Source organism: Manis javanica, chromosome 13 (assembly GCF_040802235.1).
Source record: "Manis javanica isolate MJ-LG chromosome 13, MJ_LKY, whole genome shotgun sequence".
Classification (NCBI taxonomy): domain Eukaryota; kingdom Metazoa; phylum Chordata; class Mammalia; order Pholidota; family Manidae; genus Manis; species Manis javanica.
In genome coordinates, this window is record NC_133168.1 from 94,012,297 (window position 1) to 94,032,317 (window position 20,021).

A 20,021-nucleotide genomic window follows, 5' to 3' on the forward strand; every position below is an offset into this window, starting at 1 on the left:
GCAGCGGCGGCGGCGGCGGGGGCCTGGGCCCGGGCGCGGCGGCGGCGGCGGCGGCAGCGGCGGGGCCTGGAGCCGGATCTAAGATGGCAGCGGCGGCGGCGGCGGCGGGGCCGGGCGCCGGCGGCGCGGGGGTGGCGGTCCCGAGTGGCACGGGGCCCTGCGCGGCCGTGTCCGTGTTCCCCGGCGCCCGCCTCCTCACCATCGGCGACGCGAACGGCGAGATCCAGCGGCACGCGGAGCAGCAGGCGCTGCGCCTCGAGGTGCGCGCCGGCCCGGACGCGGCGGGCATCGCTCTCTACAGCCGTGAGTGCGGGGCTCCGGGGCCGGACAGCGCGCGGGGCTGCCCACGAGGCCGGCCGGGCGGGGGCCCGTGGCGGGAGGGGCGCGCCCGCGGTGAGGGGCTCGGGGGCCGGAGGGAAGGGGCCCTGAGTTGTGGGGCCCGTGGAGCCGAGCCGGGGGAGCTGGGTGTGGGGGCCCGAAGGAGGGGTGCGTTGGAACGGTGTCATGGGGCCGCGAGAAAAGAGGGCGTGCGTGGGGGGCAGAGACGAGGTGCCCCGAGTGTGGAGGGAAGCGGGAAACGGGGGCAGTGAGGGCCCTGAGATTCGGAGGGGCTGGGCAGGAAGTGGGGGGCTGAGAGTGGAAGGTGAATTGGGAGGAAGCAGGGGTGTGGGGGCTGGGTAGGAGGGAAGGGGTCTGGGTGCTGGGAGAGGTGGGGTACCGGGGCGGGTGTGGCCGCCCTCTTGGGAAGGAGAGACGGGTGTGGGCAGCCTCTGGCCATGTCAGGGGACCCTCCGGACTGCTAGGGACGGTTGGAGAGTAGTGCCCGGCCTGGGGCGGCTTGGAGGACCACGTTCCCCGCCCCGTGTGGAGGGCTTGGCGTTGCGGACCCCCGGTGGGGAACTCATAGGTCTGGGGAGAGGGCCCCACGAGCGGGTTGTGCGAGTCGCTGGATGTGCCCTGGTGGAAACGTGGGAGTCTAGGTCCCCGTCTTGATGCCATGTTCCGAAGTAAGTGGTAACAGTCTCCTCCCTCACCACGGTCTTCTCTGATCGTCCTTTTTGGGGATGTGAGAAGCTGGTTACATTTTCAGAAGCTAGTTTCAAAACTGACATTTCAGTGGATGGAAAAAAAAATGATGTGTTTGGCAAGGACCCCTAGTCTTTGTAGTTCATCTTTTCTCTTGCTGTTACTCTTACATGTTCTGATTCCCTGTTCACATTTCACTTTTCTGTTTCATTCAGCTTTGTCTCTCAGGGTTCCTTTAGCTGACACTCTGGGAGCCACTGAAGAGGCCTTTACTGGCTTTGACCTGGGTGAATTTTGTGTCCCTTGGGGATTGGGGTCTTCCAGAGGAAAGTGTGTTGGGGCAGTTGCTTCCCACAGGGTTTTTCCTGCACCTTGCCTTGGAAAAACCCGAACTCAGGGAAGCTGTGTCTGCGTCCCAAGTGTCACACCTCTTTTTCCTGGGGCAGGATCCCCTGATCATAAACATGACCATCGACTGGGCAGGGATTAATGGGGAGCAGAGTAAATGGCGTTTCTCAAAATAGGGAATTCCAGGAGACGTGGTTTTTCTGTTGTAGACTTTTTTTGACTTTGGAACAGTTTTAGATTTATAGAATTATTGGGCAGACAGCACAGAGAGATCCTGTCTTCTCCACACTTGGTTTCTCCTATTCTTGAGCGCTTACCCCAGGAGGGCTTTTCCTTTCTGTGTTTTCTTTTTGTGAATAATCTTGAAATTGTTCCTACTAAGTTAGAATGTAGCAGTTCTCTTTAGAGGTAATTCATAACTGAAGTGGAGTGAAGGGAGAGAGAGTCCACTGCTTCTCAAATTGAGATTCTCAGTCTGGGTTGAAACAGTCCCAGAAGTGGGAATTCAAGGTGTTAGGAAGGCTGCATTCTGACCAGAGGCTCTGGAGAAGAATCGTTTCTTGTCTCCTCCAGCCTCTGCTGGATCCAGGCTTTGCTGGGCTTGTGGCCATGGGACCCCTCGCTCTGTCTCTCCTGAATGGACTCTCCCCAGTCCCCACGCCTTTCTTATCAGGACACCTGCCATGGCATTTGGGGCCCACCCTAAATCCAGGATGATCTTACAATCAAGAGCCTTACTTTCATCTGCAAATACTCTTTCCCGATGAGGTCACTTTCACAGGTTCGGGGGGTTAGGCCATGGACATTTATTTTAGGGTCTAGGACACGGGCCAGACTGGTCCCCCGCTAGCAGCTGTGAGCCTTTGTGCCTCAGTTTCCTCATTGGTAGAAGGGGGTGATGGCAGGACCGTGTATGGCACAATATGTTTGTTCAGTAAATGAACACCTCTCTGGAGGTAGCACCTGTTCCTTAACGGGCTGGCGATGGCTGGGTTACTGCTTAAGGCGAGGTGGCACCGGCTCCTGAGCGGGCCTGGAGAGTGTGGGCGTGTGGGCAGGGATTGCTCTGAGGTGTGCCTGGGGAGTGTGACGTCCCAGGGCTGGGGTGTGGGGCTGCATCCCATCCTGGATCTGAGAGCAGTCCCCCCCAGGCTGGGGAGTGCTGGCCAGCAATCCCTGGGGAAAAGTCAGAGGTGGTCCAGAAACTTCAGGGATGTGCATGGAGGGATGTGGCAGCTGGGATGGCCTGGGGGTGACCCAGGCTGCTGGAGCTTTAGGCCTTCTCTCTGGGGACGAACTCCCTTCCCTGGCCTCAGCATTTTGCAGCTGGAACCCTTCTGGGACCTGAATGCTAAGGCCAGGTGGGAAGGCGTCAGGAGCCCTGTTCTGCTCACCTGTCCCTCATGAGGCAAAGTCCCGAGAACTGCTTGGGATTCCAGACCCAAGGATTCGAATCTGTGTGTGGATGGGGATGGGGGCTTGGCCAAGACACTGCACACATTCTCCCCGTGCCTTCCATGTGGGTGGTGAGCCCGGGTTATCTTTGGGTGCTGATAATGGCTCCAAACATGGCATCTGACTGCTTCGGGTCACCAGCTATGTGGCTTTAAACTAGCTGTTCACCTCCCTGAGCCTCTTTTCTCACCTGTAGCATCACTTGCCTGCACACAGCCTCGGTTTCCTCATCTGCAATGGGAATAATGCCACCTGGGACTGGGAATGTCAGTGGTTTGGAGCAGGGTGCCCGGTGGTAAAGGGTAGATGTTTTCAGTAGGTGTTATGGGCGGGAATGTTATTGGTGTGGAGTGGGGAAGAGCTGGCTTTTATGGCAGGGAGCCCCTTTTGCTGCAGGACAGTCTTGTACCCCCTGCAGATGGGAGAGGGATCCCAGGGCTGGGACCCCTGCCTCGGATGGCAGAGCAGGCAGCCCTTTGTCTTGACATCTGCCCCTCCATGTGGGAAAGGCGACAGCTGCAGAAAGCCCTGTCCCAGTCACCCTGCTGGGAACAGTAACCCTGCCCATTCCTTGTCATTCCAAGTCCCCCTGGCCTGGGTCCATGGCATTGGCTAAATGGCAGCTACCAAAACCAGGCCATTTTCCCTGGGCAGAGGTGCAGGCTTCCTGGGCCATGAGGAAGTTCGGCGTAGCCTCTGGCCTTCTTGGATGTGGGCTGCCCTCCCCTTGAAAGGAGGCAGCTTCTCTGGGAGCCCATGGGGGGGGTGGCGGGGCAGAGAGCAGAACAGCCTCTGGGTTCCTCAGCCCCTTGGTGCCCTTTCTGAAGATGACTGTCACTTCTTTTCTTGGTCTGTGTGAATCAGTTTGCCTGGTTCTCTGGACTCTCCCCACCCCCTGGGCTAGGAAGAGAGGTACAGCTGGACTGGCTCTGGCAGGGGCTGAGTTTCAGTGTGTTCAGGGGCATGCCAGGGTGTGGAAACCCCAGAGAAAAACCCTTTGTGAAAACAAGGTGGGGAATGGCCTGCAGCCCCAGAATCAGGAACCCTGTGACTTCTTCAGTCACACTCCTGGTACCCCCCTGACATCTGGGGAGGGGAGAGGGTACAGAAGAGTTTGTTGTGTGCTCAGCCTTCAGGACATTCAGTGTCAAGTGGGGGCTGACAATCCGGAAGGGTAATAACAACAGAAAGGCATTCGTGTTCCAGAGGGGCCTGGCAGGTGCAACTGGCTGCTGTCATTTATTGAGCATTTACTGTGCGCCATGCTCTGCATAAACCTGTGTGGACAGACGCAAGTGCTTGACTTTGGGTGCAGCTGGGGAAAGGGTAATAGTATCAGTTAGGGCCTCTGGGCTGGATCAGGTCTGCAGCGGATTTTTAAACAGAGCTTTGTACTTTTTTGAAAGGGTTGATTAAAAAAAGAGAGAGAGAAAACCAGAATGCCCGTAGTGTCCTGCAAAACCTAAAATATTTACCTGCTGGCTCCTGATAGAAAAAGCTCATGGAGCTCTGGGATAAATGAATTAAGCCGACAGAAGGAGGGGGGACTGTGGGCACTTGGCCCCGCCAGGGTTGTCAGATCTGCCATGGCTTTAAGAGAAACTGAAAAGCCTCTCTTTGTGTGCATCTGTTTGTTTTGATTGTGAAGTATCCTGGTTGCCTGGGCCAGATAGAGTACACTTTCTGGCTGTGTGGGCCAGTTAGCCTGACCAGTGTGGCCCTTGCTGTGCATTACCACAGGGCCCTAGGGAAGCCCTGGGAAGTCAGGGCCACCACTCCCGTTTTATCGGAGGAAAAACACAGGTGAAAGCGCTTAACCAAGTGACATAGCAAGCAGGCAGCAGTTTTAGAATTCATGGCTTTAGAATTCATGGCTATTGGACCTGCTTACTGTCTTAGTGCAGAGCGGATCAGCAAAGAAAGGTGGTCGGGATTCAGGGTGTCCATGTATAATGAGATCCAAAGTGACAGTGACCTGAACAAGATGGCATTTTGTTTCCTGGGTGCATGCCCTAAAGTCTGGAGGTTGCCCAGGGCTGGTGTGGAGGTTCTGCTCCAGGAAGTCCTCAGACCCAGGTCCTTCCAGCTAACCCCCTTCCAGCATGCCTGGGGGTGAGGCCATGTTGTGCCATCAGCATGGCAGCCGGAGTCCAGCCATTATACCCTGGTTTCCAGAGAGCAGGGTAAAGGAAGGGACAAAGGGTGTCAAGCGTACTGGCCAGGTGTCTGTTAAAGAAGGGTCCCAGAAGTTGGGTCTGGGTGCTTCTGCTGTCATCCCATTGGGTAGAATGCAGACACATGGCCACTGCTAGATGCAAGGGAAGCTGGGAAATGTAGTCTTTGGTCCAAGCACTCATGTGCTCAGCTAATTTCTGGGTTGCTCATTCTGGGAGTCAATAAGTCACCTTGGCCATGGTAGGTAGGATGTAGACATACCCAGAGTGTTGGGAAGGATAGTCCTGGTTTATGCAAAAGTGCTCAGTTAGGCGGTGGGTGGGGACAGTAGCCTGTCATGGAACAAAGGGGTCCCTCTGAAAAATGCAGCTAAAAGGGGGTGAAGGGTAACAAGGTTGGGCCCAACTCTACATTATTCAAGTGATGCGGCCTTTTCCTGTATACAGGCAGGAGCGGCCCACCATTTTTCATGGGGCCTAACACGATAAAAATGGCATTTCTGGAGATTACTGTGACAGCAGGCTCCCGTGAACATGGGAGCAGGGAGAGGGAAGCCTGTGGAAGCTTCTGTACTAGAGGACACAATAGGCGTGTAACCGAATAGTCTCACCTTAGCCTGCCCCAGAAGTGTGTCAGAGGCCCTGAAGTTGTGTTAGGGAACAAAAGGTGAATTCTGCCCATGGCACCGAGGATGGGATGGCAGAGGCTGTGACCCATGGCCAGGGGTTGTGAGTGACTTGCCTGTTGCCTGACCACATGGTTAAAATAAAAGTAGACCCCTGAGACTTTTTTAATTGGGTGATTTCACATCAAAGGATGACTTTGTACCTTAAAAAATCTGAAAGGCTGGCAACCCTGGGCTTCACACCCCAAGGCTGAGTTGGATAGAAGTTCCACCTGCACAAGGGCATGCCACCCCAGTGGGCCAGAGTCCCCTCCCTGCTTTCTGCCACCCCAACACAGAGGCCAGCAGCCATTTGTCTTCTCGCTGGCAGTGGCTTGTTTCCTAAAATGGAGAGGCACGTGTCTGAACCTGGGTCCCCGCTGGGTGTGGGGACTGTCTCCGACCCTTAGCCCTCGCCCTTCCGCCCGGCCGCCCCTCTGGGCTGCAGAGTTTGAGCCCGTGGAGATGGGCGGGGGCTGCTTCCCGGGGCCTAAGCCATCCTGGCTGCCAGTCCCCAGCCCCGCCCTGTCCGCCGCCCGCCTCCCAACTCCTCCTCTTCTTCACAGCCCATCGTTGGCGATTGGGCAACTGAGAAGCTCTGGAAACCCGCCCCGATCTGCCTCGATCCCACCTGAGCTATTACTCGGGACCCTTTAGAGCCCCTGGATAGCTGGTTCAGGCCGACCACCCACACATTTCACTGCAAAAATGTGCTGCACTACAGGTGTTGCCCGTACTTCACTGGGGCTAATGTGTATTGCCTGTGCCTTGTCACCTTGATAGAATCCAGGAAATTTGTCGTCTTAAACACACTGGGCTCCACTTGTTTCTGACAAGGGACTGAGGGCCAGCTGTGGTCGGGGCTGGTGGGGCCCCAGTGTGGGGTCACAGGTGGAGGTGGCCACTGTGAGTGGCCCCTGGCTAGCGAGTGCCGGCATTACGTGTAGGGATCTGGATGAGGTGGACATACAGGGCCCTTCAGCCGAGGAGCCTGGCATGAGCTCATGGGTGATTCTGCGGTGCCAGGCCCGGGACTAGGTTGGATTCAGCAGGCTGGCAGGGTCTTCTATCCCAGGGAGCCCAGGCTAAGTCTGGGATGGGCTCACTATTCCCAGTGGTGAGTGTGCCAGGATGGGGGCATGCCCCTCCCAGGGAGGGCGGGGTGGAGGGCCGACCTCGGACAGGCCTGGCTACCCCACTGGAGGGGCACGAGGCAGCTAGGCGCTGGGGCTCTCAACCTGAAGTCTGTGGCGCCCCTGAAATTGTACACAGGTTTGCATAAAGGTAGAGGGACAGGAGTTAGTGGCTGTGACCTTGGGTGAGCCTCCTTGATTGTGGAAAATGGGGGACAGTGGCGCCTCTCTGGAGGGAACACACGAAAACTGCTTGGCTCCATGTGCACCTGGTGAACCGGGGCCTTGGTGTTGCTGTTGGTTCTTGGAGTTTTTCTGGGGAGAGGCTCCCTCGCTTTTGGTCTCCCTCAGCAGGCTCTGTGACCTGGGAAATGCTGTCACTGATGGAGGACAGCCCCAGATTGCTAGTGAGGGCGGGGCGGGGGGCAGGAGGAGGAGCAGGGGCTCTGTGTCTGCCGGGCTGGGGGGCAGCTTTGATGGGGCAGAGAGGTCAGCAGTGGGCGCCGCTGCTGAGAAGTCAGAGCCAGTGAGAGCCACGGGGAGGTCACCGGCTTTCTGATCAGGAGGGGGGCCCCCTTAGAGGGGTGGCGGAGGGGACCCACCAGATGGCAGGTGGGAGCCGGGCAGGATGATGGAGTTGGGGAGGGAGGAGGGGGAGCTGACCTCTCCTGGCTGCAGGGGCCCCCCCAACAGTTCACTGAAGACGGGGAGACCTGACCTCTTATTCGTCCAGCTGGAAACAAGTGCTGAGGGTAGATTTGTCATCTTCATGCCATAGTCACTGTCCGTCTGACTTTTAAGCAGTTAGCAAAAATGCCCAGGGTGCCACTTGCTGTTTTAGGAGCTGGGGATCCGGTACAAAGCTCTGGGTCCCACATATGTGGGTCTAGGGGCCTGTGTGGCAAGGTCAGCAGTCACCTAAAGGTACTGGTGCTTAGGAGTCAGTGCCTGGAAGTAAAAATGAGCTGAGGCCTGAGCACTGGGGGGCCTGCCTGGAGAGGGGGTCCAGTGTGACCGGAGCAGGGCACGCAGGGAGGGTTGGCATTTATTCCCAGAGTGTTGGGGAGGGAGGTGGCACCTATGGTGCTGTGTGGGCTCAAGCCCACTTCTGTCCTGGGCAAATTACTCAATCTCTGAATCTCAGCATCCTTGTCAATGGGGAGGCGTCTTTGAGGGGCTCAGCTGGTGGCTGGTGGCCTGGGTGGGGGTGGATGGACATCTATGCCCAGAATGCAGGCACAGCACTGCACAGGCCACACACGGTCCCCACCCTGGCACACTCCAGTCTCGGGGAGCAGAGAGAAGGTGGGCAGGAAACCCTCATCTTTCCACTGTGGAGAAAGTGGCCTAGGAGCCACTGGAGAGAACAGCAGCTGAGGAGCTAAGCATGGGGATGGGGAGCAGGCAGGAAGGGGGGAGCTCCAGGAGATAGGGGGACAGTGGCCCAGCTGGGGTGCCCCCGGGGTTTCCGGCCTCTCCGGGCCTGTCCTGCCGCTCTCCCGGGTCCCTGTCTCTCAGCAGCCCCTGGCTGAGCGGTCCCTTCCCTCTCCTGGGCTACAGCAGCCCTCTCTGGGTCAGAAGCTGCTGGAGGTCACGAGGTGCATGGCTTTGGAGCCTTGACCTTGCTACCCTGGCCACGTGACCCTGGTTCTCACTTTAGTTTCCTTTGGAACACAGAGGGCGATTTGAGGGCCGGTGCTAGCCCAGCCCGCACTGCAGGTGAAAGCCCGCCGTACTGATTGGCCGTGGGTTCCAACCTGCTGTGTGGTCTGCTAGAGAAGGGGTGTCCCACATGTGGGGCCATCGTCCAAGCCCCAGACAGGTACAGGGAGGGCCGGGGGGGGCGTCCCTGTCCCCCTGTGCTCTCGCTTTCCCCTCTTCTCACTTCAGGGTACTGCGTGCGGATTCAGGGTTCAGGAGGGACGTGGGGCAGAGCCATGGGTGTCCCAGACCTCCCACACCCCACTCCCTTTGTTCCCTGAAAACCAGCCTTATGAGGGAAATTGACACGTGGCTGCACCCCGGCCCACAGGAGGTGGCTGTGGCGACCCGGTGGCCCTCGTGCAGGCCCACTGGTGGGATATTGTTTGGATTACTTACTTATTTTGGTTGTTTAACCTACAGAAGATGCCCAGAGCTTAGGTGTCCTGTTAGTACATTTGACAGTTGTTCATACCCTTGGAAATGCCAGCCAAAGCCACGCCTGGCATTTGTCCCCCAGCCTCTGGGCAGATCCCCTGACCCTGGTCAGGCGCTCTGTCTCCTGCCTGGTGGGCCGTCCTTGCAGATGGGTCCAGAGTGGGCGTGGGGGATTGGTTCTGGGGCTCTGTCTCCTCCCCACCCCCACTCCTTGCCCAGAGAGGGGAGAACCCCCTTTTATTCATTTCTTGTCTGTCTCTTTAAAGTGATTTATCACTCATAGCTTTGGCAAGGCGAGTCTGGGCTGTTTTTCTTTAAGCTCACTGGCAGATTTGCTCCCCCGCTAGTTGTGTTCCCGTGGCTGGGGTTCATTTCTGCTGGATGCGTTACACACGTACAAGCGTATGGTTTCATGTACAGAGACCTGCCTGACGACACAGGCGCAGGCGAGATTCGGGCGAGGACTCCAAAGGGACCCCGGTACATTGGGGCCCTAATGAGAAAGGAATGCTCTGGTGATCCCCCCGCTCGGGGGGCATGTGAATAAATAATCAAAGACAGATGGGGGGCCCCTTGCAGGCCCAAGAGGGACATTCCAGAGAATTTGCCACATTCTTCCTCGAGCTGGTGGGGAGGCAGAGGCGGGCTGGGGCTTCCAGACGGCTGTCTGTCATGTGTCCCAGAGGGGCCCTCCGTGGAGCTGGCTCTGGTCTGAGCCGTCGCTGTGACCAAATGTTGGTGTCCCCAGGTTGGATGAGCCCCCGGGTATGGGGGGATGCTGATGGGGCACCTGGCTTGTGGCTCCTCTGACCCCCCACCCCAGGTCCTGCTTATCAGCACTTCCAAGGCTGACCGTAGCTGATGTTTACCTAGCTTGAGCATGTGCCAGGCGGGCCCTGTGCCAGGCGCTTTATGTTCATCTACTCCCCGAACCACCAGCCCGGCCCTGGAGGGTGGCCGGCACCGCATACGGTTGGCACATGGTGCGAGTTGGGGTGACCAGTCCATTCTCTGTACCCCAAGCCTTGCCGGCCTTGTGGGAAGCCCTAGTAGCCACAACTCCTTTGCCCTAATTATAGATGAGGAAACTGAGGCACTCAGCAGCAGGCGGCAGGCGGGATGCTAGCCTGGGTTGGGCTCCGCCGCCTCCCAAGCAGTACTGAGAAGTCACTGCTGTAAAAGGAGATGCAGCACCTGGTGTGGAGGAGGGGCCCACCTGCCCCTTCTGGGCCCTGTCCTGGAGCGGCAGGGGCCCCGGGGACTCTTCTGGAGGCCAAAGCCAGTCTTTCCTCATTCCTGCATCCTTGCTGATTCTGTGCTGGTGTCAGGCAGCCTCTCCCCTTTCCCCTGTCGCCTGGAGTCACATCTGGTGGTGGGAGGGCAGGACGGGTCCTCCTAACCTACCTTTTCTCCAAGCCCAGTGGAGCTCCCTGCACCCCAGGGGCCTGTTAGAGGCCAGGGATGCGGCCCCAGGACATCCTGTTTGGCCTCTGGGCCAGTCCTCAAACTTTGTTATAAGATGGGCCCTTGTAGAGGACACCAAGTCTGCCCAGCCCCAGGCTAGTCTCCTCCCTCCCCCGTTCTCCACTGCCCCATCCTCCTACCTCTTCCGGTTTGGCCTCTCTCGGGCGCCCCGGGCCACGTCCATGGGCTGAGGCCCCTCAGTTGGTGTGCCGGCAGACCCTGTCCCCTGAGAGCCACATTCACCATCGCGCCGTCAGATGCTGTGAGGGGCTCGGCTTCCTGCATGGGTGCGGAGTGTGCCAGATGCTGAGGATTGGCGCCCCCTGTGCTCCTTGACGCACCTCATTCCAGCCTGGCTTTCCAGGCCCCCTAAGTGTCCCCTCCGCCAAGCTCCTCCCCTGTCTCCCTAGCTCCTGCTGGCACAGGTGGTGGAGATCTTCAGTGACCCCCCCACAGCCCTAGGAGGCAGGCCCCATCACCTCTCCATAGTGGTGGCTCCAGGGGACAGTGCCTGTGTCCCTCCCAGCCCCCTGAGTGAAGCCTCTGACAGCCCCCCAGAGAGGACTCTCCTCCTGGAGTCTGGGTGGGGTTGGCCGACCCTCCAAGCTGCCTGGGTCCCTGGCCTGAGCCACTGGGAGCATGCGCCCCTCCGTGCCCGGCTTTCCCCTCTTGAAAATGTGCGCCCCAGAAGGTGGTTGGGAGCATTAACCGAGGCACCTCATGGCACGAGGTGCTTGCCCATTAAGGGGTGCAGCCCAGAGCGAGTCACTGGAGGAGGAGGGTCAGGTGAAGGAAGCTGCTGCCCAGCACGTGGGTGAGGTCTGGGGAGGCTGGTTTTGTTGCGTGGCCCCTGCTTTCGTGATTACCCGCTAAGCCCCCAGGCTTTCAGGGGCCAGAACTGGGCGCACATCTGCCATCCCTTTTGTAGTCACAAAGCCCTGGGCTGGCAGCTGATTAGCATGGATGGGGGAGACGTTTTCTTGTAATAGCTCCCGCCCGCGGAGCCCCTAATATGCTTTTCAGAACAGCCAAGCCCTTTGTCTGGTCCTTTCCTTGGGGTATCTTTCTGCATGCCCCCCAATTTGGCCCATCTTCCAGCCCCTCCAAACCAGGACGGCAGGGCCTGAACCCGTAAAGGCAGAGCTGGCTGCCACCCTCCCACGCTGGGCTGGCCCTTTGAGAGAAGCCCCGGCCTACTGTTACCTGGGGAGCCCCTGCCATGTGCAGCGCAACAGCTGCCCTGAGTCCGGACCCAGCAGTGGACGGGGAGGCCTGTGGCCTTGTGGCGGCGGTGTCCACGGCAGCCCTGCATCCCCAGATCCCAGCAGGAGGCCCTGGGGGAAGTTGCTGCCCCCCACTGCCTCTCGGACTGGGAGCCCCTTCCATCCTTGGCCCTGGGGCACACCCACATCCTGTCACCCTGTCCACGTGTGGTTTTGGAAGTGATTCACCCTCCTGGGAAACCTGTATTCTCAGGGCCGCTCCTGGAGTAGACGCGCGCCGTGGCTTTGCAAGCTGCCCTGTAGGTACGAAGCCTGCGGCCCAGCCTGAGCCTTCAGGACAGCACAGGAGGCTGGCTGTTGAGTTACTGTGGAATATTTCCAAAGAAGTTAAAGCTAACGCAGCAAACACTGTGCGCTTCCATTCCCACCTTAAGAAATAAAACATTACTGACAAAGCTGAGGGCCCCCACCTGTCTTGTCCTGGGAGGTAACCTGGGAGGAGGTACGTTTCACTCGTCCTGGTGGTCGGCCTTGAGAAGGGGCTGTTTTGATGAGGCCTGAAGGCCAAACCTGCAACCTTTGAAGCATAAAATGAAGACTCTCCCGGGCACTGTGTGAAGCAGGTCCCTCTGGGCCTCGGCCAGGCGGCCACCTCCCTGTCAGCTGCCTCGAGGCTGTTCTGGACGCCCGGTCGGGCTGCTGCGGTGGCCGGCTGGGGGACAGAGCCAGACGTCTGATGTGCCCTCGTGTCTGGAGCCCTCTTCGCTGTGCCTTCGGCCAGAGTGCCTTGGAGACACGGGGACCAAGATGGGTGTTTGGTGCCAGCGGCACCGGCTGTGTGCCTGAGCGTCATGTGCTGGGCACAGGGGTGTCAGTCCTCAAGGCCACACTGAGTGCTGCATGATTTTATTCAAGACGTGGACTCTGAGGCTTGGGGTGGTGGGGGTGCATGTGGCAGAAGCCGGGTTCACCCCGGGGTCTGACTCCTGAGTGCCAGGACCAGCACCGCCCTGCGGGGCCTCCTGCTGAGGGAGAAGGGCTTCCCCAGGCAATAGCTTCCTGGAATGCAGGCCGGGTGCCCCGGGTTTACAGATACCCTAGCCTCCCGGCCTCTGGTGGCCAGCTGCCCCTCCTCCGTCCCAGCCCCTGAAGTGGGTGAGGTGGGTTGGGCCTGCTCTTGGGAGAAGCAGGCACCTACCCTAGTGGGAACTTTGGTCACAGGGCTTGTTCTCACCCCCCTCCCCCCAAGCAGGGCAGGGGAGCAGCTAGTCAGACCTGTGGGCTCGGGGAGGACCCAGCCGACCTGGGTGGGTGCCAGGCCTCCCCCACCGTCGGACTGCCTTTTGTCTGGTTATCTCTCATGCACAGGCTGTGACATTCAAACTGCTCAGGAGGGTGTAACGGGGAAAGTTCTCCTCTCCCTCCCTTGCCATCCTGGTCTGTCCCGCACGCTGCGGGTCATCTTCTGGTGGGGCCTCCCGCACAGTTTTTCAGGCCTGTAAAGGCACATGTGGCTAAATCTCAGGGAGCCCACTGTTAAAGGTGCGCACGTTTAAGCAGTGAGAGAGGAGGGGGCTCACTCCTGCCTTGCACAGCAGCCACTGAGGTCATTTCGTTGTGTTTCTCTCTAGAGAAGGCCCGGCGTGCAGTGCACCTGCCCCCTGCCCCCATTGTTGTACCTGTGGCCACAGATTTTGCTGTTCTGCTTCTAGCGGTGTGGCTTGGCCACCTTAACACCCCAGCATCTACGGATTGAAGTCTGCCTTTCCATCTGTGGTGCCTTCATTTCCTCATCCAGTGGGGGTTTAGGTTTTCTGCTGCTTTGAGCCAGCCCATGTCTAGGTATATCTTGCAGATGTTTACAAATAGAGCTACAGGAGAAGGCCCAGCGAGGGCATTGCCAGGTCAGAAGTCTTTGACAGATTGCCCTGGGAAGAGATGCCCAGACTTGGGCCACCACAGTGCTCAGGGCCCCGGGGGCCTGCCGGGAGGGGCAGGGGTCACGCCGGCCAGGGCCAGGCCGGCAGAGCCCAGGGTGACTCCTGGTCCTCAAATACCCTGGGTCTGGGCAGTGCATGGCGGCAGCTGCTCAGAGCGTCCCAAGGGCAGCCCTGGAGGAGCCGGCTTGGGTTTCGGCTGGGGAGGGAGGCCAGGCTGGGGGTGGGGGTTCCTGGGGTGGGATTCTCTTGCCAGATGGAGACAGGCACTGATCTGACGATGGGCAGAGCGGGCGCTCCCAGTAACTGGGTACCTCGGGCACATGCTACCACCTCTGTTCTCTCACAGAAGCCTCTAACAGGGAGTTTTTATCCCTGTTTCACAGATGGTGTGAAGGCAGGTGGTGGGGACAGTCCCAAGGGCTTGTGTTGTGATGGCCGTTTGTTATGATGGGGAAGCTGAGGCCCCCGGTCACCTGGTAGGGAAGGGCAGGCTGGGCCCTGCACCCAGCTCTTCCTTGATGCCCATCATTTCAGCCACCGCCCTCCTCGGACTTCCCTGCCAGGTGAGCCAGGAGTGACCTCTCCCCTCTCCTGGCTACCGAGGCACCGCACCACACAGGGACAGAGGGAAGCTTCCAGAATCCACAGTTTGGAAATGTGGTCAGTGCCACCAAGGCAGCGGGGCCTGTTGCATCTGGGGGAGGAGAGGCCCTTCCAGGAGGGCCAGCCCTGTGTACTTAGCACCTGGATGGGCTTCGGCGCCACTGCCCCCCCGAGGCAGTCCAGTCTGCATTGTACCCTATGTCCATGTCTGTCAGACCCCTGCTCCCCAGCCCCTGGGGCCCTGACCTCCCAGCGGTGAGCCATGTGTCACTGCTGGCGGGAAGGCTGGGCCTGTCTGTTGTGTCCACCCCTGGGGCCCTGTGCCTGAGCTTGGCACCAAGTGGCTGCCAGCCTGGGGCACAGCCTGGGGAGGGATGCGGCTGGGTGGGCCACGAGCGCACCTTGGCTTCCCCATGTCGGCCCTCCTTCCCACCAACCCCTCCCTCTACTGTGGAAGATTTTCCTCTGGAAGGTGCCCAGCCTGTGTTTTATTTGGCGGCAGGAGGCGATTTAATAAAAAACCTCAAATTTGGGCAAGTGATTCTATTCCCCACCGCCCCCAAGTCTGCCAAGACAAATAGCTTTAATTCTTCTTCGCTTGGTGGCTGGGGTAGTTGTCCCGCTAGAGAGGCAAGGACTGGCGGTCAGGCATTCTTTCTCCCCTGAGCCAGTGGCTGCATTCCCGCCTGGCCCCCCACCTCTCTGCTCTCCACCAGGCAGCTTCCCTGGTCTTGGTGAGATGGAAGGTTCCCTGGGAGGAGAGTTTAGCACCAGCCATTTGTTCTTGTTCCACTGGGTCCCCCTGACCCAGGTCTGCGTCAAGGGCCTGAGGAACCTCTGCCTGTTCATTCCTGTTGCTCCAGAAGCAGGGGGCAGGGAAGAAGAGTGGTCGTAGCAGGAAGGTCGCCATGCGGCCACCCGGTGCCCAGCTCTTTGGGCAATTAAGTGACCTTTCCAAGGCCACGTGTGCCAATGGGGCCTGGGTGCCTGGGCCCCCTGGCCAGAGCCATCCTGTGGCTCAGCATTGCCTGCATGTTTCCTGGGGCTGGGCACTGCGATGGGCACAGGCGGAACCCCCGGCTGTGCTTTACTGGGTCGTCGGTGGGTGAGCAAGGCAGGCGTTAACCCAGGGGGCTGCCGCGGGATACGGCTTGTCCAGGAAGTACTGGAGGACCTCGAGAGCCCCGCAGAAGTTTGGACTTGTACCAGAAGGCTCTGGGAAATCATGGAGGGGTGTGGGAGTGAGGTCACCGCAGATCAGCTGTGTTAGACACTGTGACTTCCGGTGACAGGGGCTCAGTGTGTCTCCCAGGACCACCTCCGGGTCTGCCCCTCCCAGGGTCAGCCAGCTCTCAGAGACTCTACTGGGCACCGGGCCTGGGTTAGGCCGGGGCGAGGTGGCGATCAGGGCCTATCAAGCCTGGAACTAGGAAGCCGCTGTGCCTCAGGGTCCCCCAGATTCTGTTGCCCTCCGTTCCACCATGCTGTCCTAGGAGGCAATGAGGAGGTGTCAGGGCTGTTTCTGTGGTGGGTAGGGAGCAGGCAGTCGGTCCCCCTGAGAGCTGCCCGCCCCCCCTCCCCCGCCAGCAGCTCCTTCAGCCCAGTCCCTGCTGCCTGCCTCCCAGCCCCCAGTCCCTCAGGTGCTGCCCGTGGCCGTGGAAGCAGCCAGGTGCCCGCGCATCTCAGGACCCTTCAACCACCCTCGTAACACGAATGAGTCCGTCTTGCCTGAGGGTCTGTCTGCAGCCTCCCTGGGCCGCAGGCACTCTCTCTCATCTCCACTCCCCCTGCTGGGTGTCTCCCCTGCCCGCTACTCCCACGCTGACACGTGTGGTCACTGAGTGTGCATGCGGCCAGGCAGCAGCCCTCCAGCATCCGCTGGATGTCCTGTAATTCAGCTCGGTTTCAGCACCGTCCCCCTGGAGTTAGGGCAGACCCTGCAGGTGAAGGGCTCCGGCCCACAGGACCCCCCGCCCTGTGCCATCACAAGGGCAGGTTGTCACCTCTGCTTCTGAGTGGGCTGCTGTCAGTCAGGTTTCCTACAACCACCTCCTCTCGTTTGATTAATTTGCTGGAGCAGCTCACAGAACTCAGGAAAACAGTTACTCACTAGATCTCTGGTTTATTATAAAAAGATACTACTCAGGAACCACCAGATGGAAGAGACGGGTAGGGCAAGGTATGTGGGAAGGGGTGCGGAGCCCGCACGCCCTCTCCAGGGGCCACCCACCTGCCGCCACCACGTGCCTGCCGCCAGCCCGGAACCCCTTGGAATGCCGCCCTTTGGGTTTTCATTTATGGAGGCTTCATTGTAGGTACATGATTGATTAAATCCTTGGCCATTGGAGGCTGAGGAGAAGGGGGATTGAATAGTCCTACCCTCCCCTGGAGTGGTTGGTCCCCTGGCCATCAGTCCCCATCCTTTGGGACTTTCCAAAGGTCACCTTAGTAACAAAAGACGCCAGATCACTCTTATCACTTAGGAAATTCCAGGAGTATTAGGAGCCCCGGACCTAGAGCAGGAACACCATCCCCCTTTCTCTCTGCCCTCCAACTGTGTCTTCTGGAGAATTCGTCCCGGTCTCTTTCCCAGGCTGTGCCGTCACTAGGCTCCCATGGTGCCCCATGCCCTCAGTGTCCATATCCTGGGGGCCCTGTCGCTTGGCCGCCTCCTCTGGGATGGGAGGGATGTGTCCCCTTCTCAGCGTCTAGTGTGCAAATGAAAAGTGGGTGGAGAGGGGGTTTAGCACCCGGCCTCTCCACACCTTCAGTTACAGATGCCGCTGCTGGGTTGGTAATAAAGTTTTACTGGCACACAGCCACACTGTTCACATATTGTCTGCAGCAGAGTTGAGTCATGTTAGCAGAGATTATACAGCCCACAAAGCCAAAAATACTTACTCTCTGGTCCCGTATAGAGAAAGTTGGCTGACCCCTGCTCCGGGAAGCACAGGGAGCTGGAATGGCCCGGCGGCTGGGAGCACAGACCCTGGAGCCAGTCAGCCTGGCCCCTCGCTCGCTGTGTATCCTCAAGCGAGGCGCTCGACCTGTCTGAGCCTGTTGCCTCATCTGAGCCAACAGGGCGGTGACAGTGGCTGCAGGGGCGCTGGGAGGGGTTGGTGTGAAGCACGGGAGCCGAGCCTGGCACCTGGCAGGTGTTGCTCAGTCTGACATCCCGGCCCTCCCGGCTCCACTGGGTGTGGCAGGTGCTGGGCCGGCTCCCCTCAGCAGCTTGGTGTTCCGGACAGGGATTGGCCGGAGCCTTGTTTGCTGGGGAGCAAGACAGGTGTGGTAGTCCCCCTCCCACAGCACTGCTCGCCCTGCGGAGTCGTCCCTGGTTGTTCCTGCCTTGTTCCCCGGCCCCAGAGCTTCAGCAGGTCGGCCTTTGTAATGGAGCAGGTGGGAGGCTGGCCCCCAGCGCCAGGCTGCGGCCACGAGCAGGGCAGACACAGTGGCGGTGGCTGTGGCAAGATCAATACACCTCTGGGTCGTCCGCTCACACCATCCTGTTCAGACCCCGCCTTGCGGGGGCCTCTCAGGAGCAGCAGCCTGGGCACCGTGGGCCTGTTCCTGCCTCAGCACCTGTTCCGTTGCTGTTCCCACGGGGAAGCGACACCCCACACCACCTCCCGGCCGACAGCCCTCCATGTCGCCCCCACTTAGGTCATCACGGCTGCCTGCACAGCCCTCTCCTGTGGCCTGTCCCCCACTTCTCCAGGCCATGTCCGCACATGCCCGTGGTGTGACGGGTGGGGCTTCTGGGATTGGTTTATGCAGATGGGGCACAGACTTGAGCTCCTGCCTCCTCCGTGGCTCACCACCCATGGCTGGACGGAAGGGTGGCCTGAGAGGAAGGTGCCAGGCAGAAGGTTTCCAGGGGGACAGGGCTGTGCCTCTGTGTGTGTGCTGCGCCCTGTGTGTCCCAGGCCCTAAGCCCTTTCTCCCAGGAGAGAAGCCCCGTCCGGGATGCCCTCCCGTTGGAGAGCTGTGTGCACTGCCTCTGCTCCACCCGGTGACCCTGCGCGGTGGGTGAGCCCCGTATGGCTGTGTGCGGGGAGGGAGAGGCCCTGCTGGAGGGCCCATCCAGGGCAGGGACAGGGACAGAGAGCTGGCCCCTGGGGGCTGGAGGGCCAAGGGCAGCCATGGGGATGGGGCCAAGGAGGGGAGAAGCTGGTGAATAAGAGGTACAGGTCGCACAGGGCCTCAGCTGCCAATCTCAGAACCTGGACCACTGAGGCTTTTAAAAATGGGTAGGAACACGGTCCAGATTTTTTGGTTTTGGCTTGTCAAATATTTACCAAGCAGCTCCTGTGTGGCAGGCCTGGCCTGTGGGGTGGCAGAGCTGTGCCTCCACAGGGCCTGGCCACCGCTGTGATAGGCCAGGTCGGGCGTCCTCAGCCTTGGCTGCCCTGGCCCAAGCCTGCCCCACTGCGTGTGGCCAGGATTCCCTGGGCCACAGGGCCTGTGGTTGCGTGCCGACGCCAGGTGCAGGGGGTGCCTAGGGCAACTGGCCGGGTTGTCAGGCTGTTTCATAAACAGGACCTCCCTGGTCTGCTCGTTGTCACTGGCGCAGCTGACAGACCAGCTTTATCTCTTGCCACAGACGAGGTGTGGGCACAGCCACCATGCCAAGGTTTGGAGGCCCTTCCTTGGACCTGCTTTTAGCTGGACTTGAAAACATCTGGTCTTGGGTCTTGTGGGGGTGCAGCGTGGCTGTGAGTCTGTGGCAGCGGCCTGCCAGCATGCTGTGTCCTCCGTCTGTGGCCGGGAGCGTGGCCCCAGGCTCCCGAGGTTTGAGGCCGTCTGGGAGAACCCGAGCTGTGGCTCCAGGATCCCTGGCCCAGTGCTCAGACTCCCCAAGGAGAGCAAAGCAGCCAGTGATCACCCAGGGCCCCTCATTCCTACGTTCACCCATCAGGAACAGTTGTCTCTTCTCTGCTGAGATACAGTTCACAGAACATAAAACAAGTCATTTTAAAGCATACAGTTCAGTGGCATTTAGTATACTCATGGTATCATGTAGCCACCACCTTTATCTTGTTCCAGAACATTCCCATCACCCCCAAAAGGAGAGCCCATCCCCAGGAGCACTCTCTCCCCATTTTCCCTCCTCCAGCCTCTGAAAACCATTTTTTGGCGACCTTGGTTAAACATGGATGAACCAGTTCTGGACATTTCATATAAACAGAATCACGTATACGTGACCTTTCACGCCTGGCTTCTTTTACTTTGAAGATTCATCTGTGTTGGAGCGTGTGGTGTGTCAGGACTTCATTCCCTTGAACAGATGGGTGGTTTTTCTGTTGTACGGACTTTCCACATTTTGTTTGTCCCGTCAGCTGAGGGACATCTGAGCTGTTTGTACGTTTTTGGCTCCGGTGAATGGTACTTCTTTGAATATTTGCGTACAGGTAGTTGTTTGAATCCTGCTTTCAGTCCTGGGCATCTACCTAGGAGTGGGATTGCTGAATCAAACAGTTACCCTACACTTAGCTTTTTGAAGACCCAACAAACTGTTTTCCACCACAGCTGCACCATTTTACGGTCCCACCTGCAGGGTGCAAGGGTTCCACTTTCTCCACATCCTCACCAGCACTTGTTATTTCCCCGCTTTTCTGTTTTAAATTATAACCATCCTAGTGGGCATGAAGTTGTATTTCACTGTGGTTTTGATTTGCATTTCCCTGCTGACTAATGGGATTGAGCATCTTTTCATGTGCTTGCGGGCCAGTTATGTATCGTCTTTGGAGAAATGTCTATTCAAGCCCTTTGCCCATTTTTGAACTGGGTTGTGCATCCTTTTGTCACTGAGCTAAAATAATCATTTTATTGATGTATGCTGGACACTAGG

The 20,021-nt window shown here is 58.9% G+C and overlaps 1 protein-coding gene and 1 long non-coding RNA gene across 6 annotated transcripts in view; one reads left to right on the forward strand and one right to left on the reverse strand.

Annotated features, from left to right (window-relative positions):
- The window catches only part of CARM1 (coactivator associated arginine methyltransferase 1), a 35,434-nt gene continuing 15,413 nt past the window's right edge, over positions 1-20,021 (forward strand). For 2 of the 5 annotated variants that reach the window (XM_037003444.2, XM_037003445.2), the window contains exon 1: positions 1-303. In XM_037003444.2, coding sequence (XP_036859339.1) covers positions 84-303 — 220 coding nt within the window. In that variant the 5' untranslated portion in view covers positions 1-83. Of the gene's footprint in view, positions 304-17,978; positions 18,196-20,021 lie in introns of those variants that run through there. The other 3 variants (XM_073220370.1, XM_037003443.2, XM_073220371.1) reach the window with 2 other exon arrangements.
- LOC140845667 (uncharacterized) lies at positions 16,273-17,869 on the reverse strand. The gene is made up of 2 exons (XR_012124500.1): positions 17,072-17,869; positions 16,273-16,878 (listed from the first exon to the last, which is right to left on the reverse strand). It is a non-coding gene; the product is annotated as an uncharacterized lncRNA (long non-coding RNA).